Below are 13,346 nucleotides of genomic sequence, written 5' to 3' on the forward strand. Positions count from 1 at the left end.
GAGGAGAGGATGGGAGGTAAGAGGATAAGACAGGGAGAAGTAAAAAAAAGCAAGAGATTCAAAACCTTCATCTTGACACCACTGCAATAAGATTAAAACCATGCAAGCAAGTTAATCCCCACGTTTTAAACTTGGGTCATATAGGAAGCATTTGTTGTTGGATTAAGATGTGTGGAGAACTGTGAAATTACTGCATTATAGGAAGTTTGGTCAGCGATGTAAACACCATATGCCGAGTGAGCCCGTCCATCTGAGTTTTCCTGAGCTGCACAGCTTGCTCAATATATGAGAGTGTTAATTTTTAGAGCTACTGTCTTTTTCATAGCTGGCACTGATCTCTCAAATCTGGTCAAACTGCAGAATGGTTACATAGGAGCAGCTGAAAAGCCATCGTGACAGGCGCTTGCATTTTACGAGGGGGAGTTGGAGAATCTACGAGCTGCCTATAGGGGAAGAGGCACGTGACAATTAAATTAAATCATCACACACTATGCAAGATTGCATTAAGATTGGTATATTAAGATAAATCTTTCTCTGTTATGCATGCAAAGAGTTTAATCAAATTACTCTTAGAATCAAAGTATGGTTTATAATTGGATTAGTGTATGATAATTGGATTAAAGTGTTTACGCAAACAAAGTCATGTTAGGCATAATATTCATTCAGGATGAAAAGTTGAAATAGGTCACTTTCACTCTATAGCGCTTTGAGGCATCTTCAATATTTGACCTTTGATCGCAGTGTTTTTCTGTCCAAAACTATTCATCATGATGTGAGACGCCGCCGTGGTGCAGGAGGTTCGTCTAAATAATTCCTTTCTCTGCGCTGTGCAATAAGCACTGGATTTGGTTTGTAGTCAGTGTAATAAAGCATTGCTCTGTTCGCTCCAGGGGCCGTGAAATGTGGTGTTTCATGTGGAAGATATTGTCAGACATTGATGACATGCGTTATCTCTTACCCCCAGGTCACTGCCGCTGCCCAAAAATGTCATATTTAACATCCCATAGCAAGGTGCTGTTACTGTAGGTGCCGCAAAGCCAAAGCCGAGGGACACGGCCAGAGGTTTAGCACCACTGGAAAGCGAATTGTTGCTTGGACTGACCACTGCAGATTCATTCTGCCATTATACATGTTTTAAAATGTGTATCACTGTGTTATGAGGGTGTTTTGCTTACATTAATTTCTTAGTTCTACTCTTTCTGTCATAGGAAGAGAAGAAACACACACCTTATTCCTAATTTTAATACATTACTGTTGGTAACACTTATATGTGTGACAGTCAAAAGCATTCTTTTTTGTCATGTATTTCACACAGTTTCTCAGCAGGTACAACTGTGTGTTTTCTAAGTGACATTTGCATCCTGTTCTGCCATAAATTACCAAATGAAATGGTGCGAAAATCTTTCATGCAGGGCACACGTTCCTTCACGATAAACAAAACTCACTCGTTTCTGTCTTGGAAAATTCATGAAGGAGTCCAGCCGCAAATGATTCCGTGACTTTAATGTCTGGAGAACGAGATTATCTTTTTTTTTTTAAAAAACTAAATTGTTGTCAACTCTTCAAAGTGGATTTGTCGGAGCCTCATTTAGTGATTTAGTGTTGTCACTCGCAGTAAATGCTCGGAGCCGTACGAAGTAGAAGGCTACTAAGATGATTAGTTGGGATTATTCAAATGTCCTATAAGAAATAAAGCACGTGAGGACATCCAAACAGCCTCCACTGCCCTCAGAAGTCTTTGCAGGCGATTTGGGGACATTTGCTTCCATTTAGTCACAAGATCACTGGTGAGGTCAGGTGACGATGTAAGAGGGTGATAAGGCCTGTCTTGCACTCAGCGTTAAAGTTTCTTGCCAAGCTGCTGACCTCAATGAAGTTGAGGGCAGGCCAGTCAATTCCAGTCAATTTCCTGTGCTGCTTTTTTTCTGTCTGTCTGTGTGTCTGTCTCTCTGTCAGTGTTTACTGCAGCATCAATGATTTGGAGCTTTTTTGACCCTAAATACAAAAGCGTAGCCTCAAAACACGTAAAGTTGACATTTCAGTTTAAAAGGTTAAAGCCTGTAAAGTGACAAGCATATCACTTGTGACTTTGTCGCCCCGCAGGGAAAACGTGTTTGTAACCACCATACCAAATTGGAGTGATTAAAAAAGTCACTATGTGTTTAAAAAATTTGGTTTTGAATCATATAGAATTTAGCTTCATTGTCTGTTCTGAGACGGTGGAGGAGTTTTCATATCAACACCGTGTTTGAGGAGAACTTGTGTGTGTCATGAAGCCATGTTTTTAGACACGCTGTCTTCAATATCTTCATGCAATTTACAGGATCTGTAACGTATCTGTGCTTCATTTAACAAATAATCTGTCAGAGTGATTTTTTTTCCATTACGGTCTGCAGCCTTGGTAGCTGCGTCTTTCATGTTTGGTTTCATCCTTCTGAACAAGCCAGTTTCCAAAAAAAGGGAAAAAAACACAAAACATACCAGCTTGCTCCTCCATGAGGAGGCAAGCAAGAAGGAGGAGAGAAATTTAGATGAGATAAAGGGAGGGGAGGTAGCACAAAGCAGGGTCCTGTTGTGAACACTGATTACTCTCTGCCCACTTGAGATTGATGGAGGGTGACACAGCAGGCTCGCTCACGCAACCACGAACACACACACACACACGCACACTTCAGCTATACACACAAACACATATACATACATAGTGTATCTAATCAATGGTGTGGTGCGCATGCACACACACACACACACACACACAGAGGACTTCTCTGTCTCTGTATACTGATTGATGATAGCTCCACCTAGACTACATTCAGTGCATCACTCCTGCAGTGTGTGTGGGTGAGTGCTCATTTCTCTGCGTAGATACAAGTGTGTGACAGAGTCTCTCTCTCTCTCTCTCTCTCGCTCCACCCCCCCACCACAACACACCTCCCTCTTAGCATGTAGGTAGATATGTGTGGCAGTTCCCACCTGTCATAATTAGAGGCTATTTAGACGGATTGCCTGATTAAGTTGAATTCCCCTGCTGTCTAATGATTACACTCACACACGCTAACAGACACAGACATACGTGTGCACACACACAAGTCATCACCACCAGTACCAGGATGCTGCGTGTGTGTCTGCTCGTGTGTGTGAAGAATCATTATGAAGTTTGTTTTTTTCATGAATAGTGAAAAAGTTAAATATGACATAAAATCCATTTTAGTTCACTCAGATTGACCTGTTTCTTTTATCTAAAGCAACTTACGACCAAACTCAGGCTGTAGAACAGAAGACCTTATGGGGTACAGTGGATAAACAAGCATAGATCGGGTAAAGATAAAGACATGCACAGTGCAGGGGAGCCTGACATGGTTGGATGATAGAGGTATGCAGGTGCGCTTGGTGGAGATACATCTTCCTGAAGATAGAGAGGGATGCCACCTTTTCTGTTAGCCTTTGATAGCTCGTTTCACCATTGAAGAACCCGAAACAAGAACAGTATGTGCAACAAGTACCTTGTGTGCAATTTGTCACATGACAGTTCTTACAATACAAGGTTCCCGTGTTGGCATGCATTAGCGACTAAGATCAGATTTGCTACCCCAGACATGGGTAGCAGGTGACGGTTAGTGAGCAGCATGTGCCTTAGGCTGAACAAGATGCATCTGTAAGGGTTTCACTGCGTATGAAGGAAGCTCTGCCAGAAGAACATTGCTGCAAACAGGGCAATGGTACAAAATCATGAGATAGATACATCATCATCATCATAAGAGAAGGAAAAACTCATTTAACGTTGATTCCCACATCACCTCATGGTTTATGAAGAAGCAATTGATGGAGAACTTGATTGGCCATGTTGACCTGTATAAAATATCTCTGCTGTGGTATAGCAGTGGTGTAGGCTTTCATACATGCAGATATTTTTAGCCGAATAAGTATATTATTTTTGAAAGATAAGGATCCCAGTAATGAGTCTTGGGGCACCTTTGTTGAGAGGGGATGGGATAAGAATGTGTGTCCTGTAAAGACACATAAGCACATAATTCACACTGTCTTTGTCCATATGTCCATAATCAAAGGGTAGAGAGCAAGATGGGTTGGTTCACTGTCTGAAGAGGCTATAATAAGATAAGAACTCAACTGATGACTCACCTGCTGATGACACTCATCATATCATATGATGGCACAGGTGGGAAAAAGAGTGTCTGGGATAATTGTTTTGAGCTTAGATATAACTTCAGTACTGAATTTAGACTTTACATCAGTGTCAAGAGATTCAAAATGCTGCATTTGAGGAGAAAACTACATTTGTTTAGGTCCCTAAAGTTTAGGGTTTGTCATTGATTATCACCTGAAATTGTTCTACACATTTTTATAGTTTTCTCTTCTGAAAACGTGCCAAATTTCATGAGTTTTTTTCCCCCTCAGACGTCTGGAAAATGCACCACAGAGGATATTCTCCAAAGTGATTTAACAGTTTAATTACTGCCCCGTAAGAGTTTCACCTTTACTGAGGGGAATTTATTACTCAAAAGCTACGGCAGGTTTTTTTGCAGGTGTTCCTAAAAACTGTCCAACATGGCCACCAAAAAATGTAGTGTAATGTTTTCGTCCTAAATTGCTCTTTCTAGTGTATTTTGTGTATTTATTTGGTTTTTGGTTTATTTGTACAACTACAAACAAACTATTGTCCTTCTGTCAGTGTCTGTGTGTCTTCTTCTCTTTCTTCCTATTTCATTTGCTTAATGTCTCAAAGTTCCCTCATCAGTATTTGCCCTCTGCTTCTTTATTTCCCCCTTCTCCATCTTTCTTTCAAATAACTGTTTGTATTTCCGTGGAGAAAGAGGGGGAGCAAGAGATGGATGGGAGAAATGCTCCCATCCATCTTTTGCTTTATCAGTCCTACTCTCTCGCTTCCTCTGGTCACTGAACTTGATCCCACACGCACACACACACACAAACAATTCAGAGACCATGTGAAAAGTAAAGACCAGATTCTGCTCAGTTTTGTGTTGAATTGATGGAAGAATGTCAGTAAATAGTCAAATATTGTCTCTTGATCTCATCATGAACTTACTGTGAAAATCAGAGAGCTTCTAAAGTTCCAAATTGTTTTAGTGACCTTTGGAAAGCCTGGCGTCACCCATCGTATTGTGCCAAAGAACAAAGTATAGGACGCCCTTAGATCGTGGTATTTAAGACAACACTAGAGTCAATATGGAGATAATCTATAATACATCAGGGCTTCCCTGAAGTGCTTTTATCGTAGATATTTTGGGAAAACACTCACAGTCACTGACAGAAGCCTTCAGCAGATGAATAATTTAATAACGCATTACAAATTGTCCACATGGGAAAAACCATTTAACTTCTGCGCACCTCAGAACCTGCCGTTTTTATTGTATTTGTATTTTTTGAAAGTATTAGGTTGTCTGCTGGGTGCTTCATTTTAAGCTTTGATTATTAAGCTTTAATTATAGGCAATAAGTTGCCCGAGCACACACAGCGCTTTTAAAGATATTTTCATTACTCATGCTCGGGGCCTATGCTGTAACTGTTCTCCATCCCAAGACACTGTGGAAGAGTTGTTCCCTGCTGCTTTGGAGATCCAGATTGATGACACTGTTGCCAGCTCTATCTTCACCTTGGCTAATGATATCCTAGATGTGAGTAGTAAACTTGTGTTTTAGGAAGTGCACAATACCACAGGCCATGGAGAGGGGGAAAAGAAAGATGGCTATGGTAGAAATCAGGCAAAAAGAGTATAAAGCTAGGGAGAAGATGCATTAAAAAAAGATTCTGACATAAGTTGCCTCATAAAATGTTGTTTGGTCTAATCTGAGGTAAGAGACTAGGCTACAGGAAATAACAGTTTTCTGTAATTTGGATACTTGGGCCTCTGGAGGTTTGTTTGTTCCATTTAATTGGCTCTCTGTCTGTTTGTTCTAATTAATAAGCATGAACCATAATATTTTATTGTCTGTGCACAGCAGTGGCACACAATCATCTAAGAGTTTACCAGAATTACGTACTTGAAAGCATCATTTGCTGCAATTTGAAACTAATTTATATCAGATTATCTAAAGCGCAGTACTTTTAATAGTTTTAGTTTTTTCTTCATCCAAACATTTGTACATGGGGAAAAATGACTTTTTGTACCCTTTCTTCTTATAGTTCACATTGATATCTTTAGTCGTGATTTACACTGATGAACAGAATATGTTGGCAGGTGATATTTCAAATGCCTTATGCCAATTTTTTGCAGCGTTCCTATTATCTGACCCTCTTTCATCATATTCAGTGTCCAGTCACTTTCAGCTAATAGACCAATGCAGCATTGATTTGCCATAGTGTGTTCACTTTAAATTGAATCAGATCGATAAAGCCCAAAGGGGTTTGATGAAGGGCTGTTTCATTATTTAGAATATTTGTAGCAAAAAAATAAATTCTAAATTAGGTTTCCTCTTCATAAAGTCGTTTGTGACTGTAGTATTTTCTGTTGGACACAAACTCAAACTGTATCCAAGCCTATTAATTGATTTGTTCTTTGCACCATGGGCGGGGCTTAGGAAGGTGCCTGCAGATTGGCTACTGAATTTTGGAATTTAGTAGTCATAGGCTTGGAGTCGCTGTCCGTCTGGAACTTATAATTGTAAGTATCTAACGTTTGTCAGATTATAAACGTTAGATACTTATAAATATTTGGTCGGACATCGACGGGAAAACTTGGGGAACGAGTTCCAGATGGACAGCGACTCCGTGTATTTTCAAACAATAATTTGATCAAATTGTCCTGTGAGCCATATGGCACCTGTACACTAATTCTAAAGTCTAAAAAACTACATTTGCTACGATTCTTCTTATGCAGTAAATAAACATTAAAAAGAGTCTAACAGAGAATCAGACAATCAGCACAACTAGAGAGTGCAAATCTCCTCCAAGGCCACTCACTTTACCACACTGTCAGTGCAGTCCCAGACCTTACAAAGTACACAATCATTTCTTTATTTTTGGTCCCATCCAACATTCCCAGAAACTTTCATCAAATTCTGTCTTTTACTTTTTGAGTTATGGTGCTCACAAACAGACAAACAGAAAAACAAACAGACAAGGTCCCAGAAAACATAACCTCTCTGCTGGAGGTAATAAAACAATCAATCGAGTTTCTTAGATGGAGAGACCGCCCGGGGTCGCCTGTCGTGTATGAAACAAGCGTGTCCGTCTGTGCTCATCTGATGAGAGGAGTTCAAAACATCGACTGACAGTCCCATAATATGAGTGTTTTTAAAACCTCAGGGTGAAACTCCACAATCAGCTACTTCCCAAGCAACCGTCCCCACTACAGCGTTGACTGACCATAATCCCAGTAAATTAACCGCGCACACTATGATGTTTTTGCTCTTCTTTCCCCTGATTGTACGGGACAACTCATGATGTTGGCACCCACTAAGGACTTGTCTTAATGAAATGGGTCACGTTCATTCACAGTGATGTTATTGTATTTTTGTAATATATGTAAATCCGGCAGTTTGTAGGAAGCCACTGTGCGTGTGTGTGTGTGTACTTAATATGTGTGTGTGTGCTAATAGTCGACATCAGAGAATCCCTCTGATCTAGGGCACAAGGTGACCCTCTCAGTCTTGCTCATTCACACACACACACACAATCTCCCATGAAAACACCTGCACAGCACTTTCATGCTCCACCATGCCCCGCTGTTATAGGTAGATGTGTGTCGTGAAGTCTTGTATACACCAAAATGCCGCTCTCCTTGTGCGAGAGCATGTATTTGTGTCTAAGTTGACGTTAATGGGCTGTGAAGGTTAACAGCAGGTGGTTTATGACGCTTTTTCGCCATTTATGCTCGTTTACCTGTGTGTCTGACACCACAACTAAGGAGTTTTAACCTGTCTGGTGTTCCCACCAAATGAAAGCAGCAAACATCAACACACTGATGTAGAGGATGGAGACTACAGCTGCAAACATTGAAAGTTCTACACATGATGCTACACATCACTTTCCCAACCACAAGAACCTCCTTCTTCTTCTTTTCATCCAATTAAGGGATCTTACCCCTCCTTTTTTGATGAAAGAGTGGCAAATTGGCTCTTACATAGACACACTGTGTGCTATTAAAGCCTCAGTACAGTGTTAAATTAAACCGTGACAGTCAGGTAGACCCATGTTTCTGTATAACTAAAACCCTGGCACATTTGCAAATGCCATAGGGCGCAAAGAACAGTAGTTGAATTGTAGAGAAGGAATATTTACTATGATAATAACCACAACCAATGGTAACTGCCATCTACAGCTTAAGACACTACAACAAATATTGAGTTTTGCATCAGCGTTACTGGGTCAAATCATTTAACCCTTTAACACCTGAGGCTCAAAATGTCTGTCTGGACTTTTTTTTATTATTTCAACCATAAAAGGGCCAGAAAATGTGCTGTGACTAAGTGCTTTTGCCCATTTTTTCAGAATAACTTTCAATAACTGGCAGTTATTTACAATTTACTGCACGTTAAAGTAGTGTATAGACCATTTAAAATGAAGAAAAACTAAACATTTTATTAAAAAACTAAATTTGAAAGTTGTCTATAAAACATACTTAAAATAACACTTGGTTGAGTCTTTGTCCAAAACAGGCCAAAAAGATGGAAACTATGTACAGGTGTTTTTTCCAACTCTCTCCTCTGTGGTGACAAAGATGCTGAAATTACCTTAATAACCACATACTGGCTTTGACATGCAACTTTTCAGCTTTCAGAAGCCGCTGGAATTTTTCCGATTGCATAACTGTTGCATAATTACAGTAATGCAAAATGCGCTTGTGCAAACGTGACATCTGCGATACGCTCGGTGTTAAACGGTTAAGAAACTACAAAGAATATTGAGTTTTGCATCTGAGATGCTGGGTCAAATCCCTTAACCATGTGTGGGAAAACATTAAAACTGTAGTGTGTAACATTTCAATCCCAACGATGTCTGTTACATTCAAACCATCATCAAATGAGTTCACATAATCCTGATGAAGCTCATCAACAGTAGTACGAGAACAGTTCAAATTTGGAGCCTAGAGTCATCGCACAAGCAGTGGTTTGGGAACAGAAGTTACGCTATGAAGCTTTAAAAGCAGCTTGGAGTCACCAAAACTGACTAGTCGCATTGGATGGTGAAATCCTGATATTCTATATGCTGTATTCCTAAGTTTGTGCTGAGAGACTTTGTTCTCACTTCATTCTGCACAGCAGCCACAAACTCAAAGACACACTGAGACACCGACTCTCTCCGTGTTCACACTGAGATGTACAAGCAAGATAATGAAAGTGAAAGAAAACTAAGTAAAGTCAAGTAAAACCTTAGGCTGATTTCTAGTGTCTCTTTTTTTACAGCATGACTATCTCATTTCACAGGCTTTAGATAAGTTCTGCTTCATCTAAGACGATCTAAGTATCTTTTCTGGGTAGGAATACGTGCAAGTGTGTCTGAACACCCATTTAACTCGAGGTCCTGGAGTGCAAGGCCTTGTTTACAGCTCTTAATCATCTTCAAGGGCCTATTAGATCATGTGAAAAAAGTACACGGGTGAAGGTTTTCTAAGTGTGTGTTTGAATACAAGGTTTAAAAAAAAACAAAAAAGAACTGCAAGTGTTTTTGTTGTGATTTCATTTTAGCTATTCAATCTAATCATCTTTGAAGCATCAAACTGATGCTGCTCTCAACCAATAAAGCGAGTCATGGTATTAGCCAATCAGATGTAAAGCAGAGTCTTGTCAACGATGCACAAGAATCCGATATCTTGCCCCCACAAAACAAAATTTGGGGATTAGCGAAATATTTTTTTCAATAGATGAGGTCAAGGGAAAACTGAAGTGTTTATAATTATTGTAGGCGATCGAAAAGTACGCTGACAACACGTGTTGAGTGTTTCTCTTATCTCTCTCCGCCCATCAGTAAATATCCAAGTAGACAAGATGGTCCTCCAAAATGATTAACAATAAAAAAAATGTGTCTTTTAAATAAAATTAGTCGATACTGGATATTTTGTTGAGCCAGCTAGAAAGCTTTACTGCCTACACACACACACAAACATGTTTGTGCAGCATTAGTAGTGAGGACACTCATAGACATAAGAGCCCCTTACTCTAACCTTAACCGCCTGATCCTAACCTAAACCTAATTCTAGCTCTAACTCTAAAACCAAGTCTTAACCCTTAAAATCTCATTTTAACAGAACCTGAGGACCAGCCAAAAAGTTTATCAAGTTGTTTTGGTCCTCACTATTGTATTCAAACAAGAGCACACAACATTCAAAAAATTGAAACAAAATATACACACACACACAATTAAAAAATGTTGCAAAAATGATGATGAGAAGTCTTACTGTTAAACTGAAACTTGAAAACTTAAGTATTGTCTCCTGGTGGGACACCTAAGTTGGACAGGCTGAGGGTCAGAGACCTGACTAAGTTCAAACAATCTGAGGGGACACAATGTAAACAATTAGTTCCTTAGAGAAAACAAAATTCCAATCATAGAGTCCCCCCCCACCCCCACCCCCAAATACGGTTTCTGAACCTCTGGTAGCTCTAGTTTGTAGCCAGTAACTGGTCGTCAATGAGCCCAGACCAACCCTTGTGTGAACATCCATCCATCCATCCATCTTCTACCCCTTTACCCTCCACATGAGGGTCGCATGGGGGTGCTGTGCCATTTTCAGCTGACATAGGGCGATAGGCGGGGGTCTCTTGTGTGAAAAGTGCCACTTTAATTTCGTACAGCTCCTCTGAGTCACTGTTCCCGCTGTTATTTCGTAGTTTCACAAGGACTGCTATTACTGCTAACCTTACACATCACACGTACACTTCATCTCCTTTTCTTCTTCTCTCCTTTCTCACTCACACACACACACACACACAGTACCCACAAGGCCACATCCTCTCTTAAAGGGCCAGGCTCGACCCACAGCGCCTGCATTTGTATGTAAAGCCTTGCAAAATGTATCAGTTTAATTGAAAAGATTGAAAACACTGAAATGTGTAGCTGTAGCTGTAGATGAGCGGGGAATATGATTGTTGCTTTAATCCCTGTCAATGTGTTTTTTTGATCTTTATTTATTTTCGTTTGTTCTTTCAGGTTGTCAGGCAGCAACGTCCCGTCGCCCATTGTGAGCAACAAGAATTGGCTCCGACTGCATTTTGTGACTGACGCCAACCACCGTTACCGTGGTTTCAGCGCTCATTACCAAGGTAGGCAAAAATGGATACAGGTGTAGTGTGGGTGTGTGTTAATTTGTAATAAAGCGCATTATATAGAGAGAGCATCTGCAGATTTCTTGGTTAATGATTGTTGCTTTTTCCATTTTGCTTCCTCTGCTTTCCCTGTATTTTTGACTTGCTTCTCAACTGACAGTTTTTCCACATAATGTTGCCTCTTACTCCCTTTAATTACACCTGTTGACTCCAGTCCTCCTGTGTCTTCTTTGATACTGTTTTTCTGTCTCTGTTTCTGCATCTCTTCCTCTCTCCCCGTCTATTTCTTCTCCTTCCAATGTCTCGTTCTTTCTCTTTTTTTTTTACCCCCTTTTCTCGGGTAACTGCTCATGGAGGCGTACAATTTTCTTTGACACAAACCTAACTGGTGGAAAACATTTGGAAATTCATTTGGCAGCGTTCATGTATCTCACCAGCGGAAATCAGAGCTGAATGATATGTGTAACAGATGTGCAGACAGCCTGAAGTAGATATTGTTTATATTTTTTTCACTTGTTTCTTCATGTGCTGTTTTAGCCTCAGATTGTCTCTTTTTTATGAACCATTACTCCTGTTTGTGTGTGAATCATAAGCGCATTACCATTCAGTTTCTTGAACATCACAAGATACAAAGGGGCAGGGGGGCTGTGTTGGTGTTGTCATGGCACAGAAACTGTGATTGACCAGACACGTTAAAGACATAATGTTAGTGGGCGTAACGTCTTATAGCCCCAATATCACTCACGATCAACCATTCTACTTTTATCTCATGGCTGGGAACATGCTGTGTGTGTTAAGTATCACAAAGTTAAACTAAAGCCGGAGAAACAGCACACTGTGTTCTTCCTCCATGTGGGTGGACAGCAAAATCACGGTAAATCACGGTCATGCCTGATGCTAAAATTGCACTATGCCACTTCATTATTACCGGCACGTTCCCCCGCCGCGACTCGCCTTTCACTTCAGCACATTCAAGTCACCCACCGTAATACCAAACAGACTCAGGCAGGCTGAATAAGGTGTGTGCGCCCATCCTGGATGTCAGCTCTCAGGAGCAGCAGTCTGGGCCCCGCTTGTGTAGTATGTCAAAGAAAAACACACAACCAGTGATAATGTCATAATGTTTTGAAGAGGCAACAATGACGACGACAGCAAGACAGACTCAATTTTTCAGAAATGACATACCTTTACAAAAGAAGGATTCAATGTGTATTTTCTTTTTGTCATCCTCTCTTTTCATCCTCTCATCCTTTTTTTCCCTCTCGCTCTCTGTGCATTTTTTCAGTCTCACCACAAGGCTGGTTTACCATGTAATTGCAGTAATTGCTCATTTTGTTCCCAGTCGTCACTCGATTGCTGCTCAACCTCTCCAAACGTCTTTGAATTGAAAAATCTTTCTTTTTTACAGAAAAGTCATAATTATTAACCATAAATTAACCAAGCTAATGTAAAAATAGTAGAGTAGATGTAGAATTGAATACCCTAACTATTTTTGTCTATGTTGTATTCAGGTGTCATGAGCAACACTGTGATAAATTCATCCAAATAATCAATAGAGACTGTATTTAAGTGCTGATATCATATCAACTCTTTATGCATTTTGATAAGACCCTTTTGAAAGTTGTTGCTTCCATGATTTTTAAAGAATATCCACTATGAGACAATGACAATACATACAAGTGGAAAGAGAACTTCTGACTGAAGGGTTGCCGGTCTGTGGTGTCAGATTTATGTCAAAAGTCGTGAGAGCAGTGAAACATGCTCACGAGCAAATTATATGACTGCACATAATATAGGTCCCTCGCGTGCATACTAAACAACCACAAGCAGTTCAGTGACAAACAACTAAGCTGTGAACTGCCTCTGTTTTACCTACTCATTACAGTAACAATATACAATGTTACGTCATAAAAATATGCTTCAATATGAGTTCTCATCTGCAATTGTTTATTTGGAGTCAGAGCATTTTATGAACATTATAATACTTCAGGTTAACACTCGTAGTGATAGCTGTCAATCAAATACAAGAAGTTCTTTGTGGGTGTGATCTCACTGAAAAGTGGCCAGTCATAAGAGGGCCGGTGTCCTCCTTGGTCTCCACCC

General features: G+C 40.1%; 1 protein-coding gene across 1 annotated transcript in view; it reads left to right on the forward strand.

The window, feature by feature from the left end:
• csmd3b (CUB and Sushi multiple domains 3b) overlaps positions 1–13,346 on the forward strand; it is a 333,314-nt gene that overhangs the window by 191,640 nt on the left and 128,328 nt on the right. Inside the window, exon 6 of the mRNA XM_058618912.1 lies at positions 11,128–11,240. Coding sequence (XP_058474895.1) covers positions 11,128–11,240 — 113 coding nt within the window. The remainder of the gene's footprint in view (positions 1–11,127; positions 11,241–13,346) is intronic.

Source organism: Solea solea, chromosome 20 (assembly GCF_958295425.1).
Source record: "Solea solea chromosome 20, fSolSol10.1, whole genome shotgun sequence".
In the NCBI taxonomy this organism is placed as follows: domain Eukaryota; kingdom Metazoa; phylum Chordata; class Actinopteri; order Pleuronectiformes; family Soleidae; genus Solea; species Solea solea.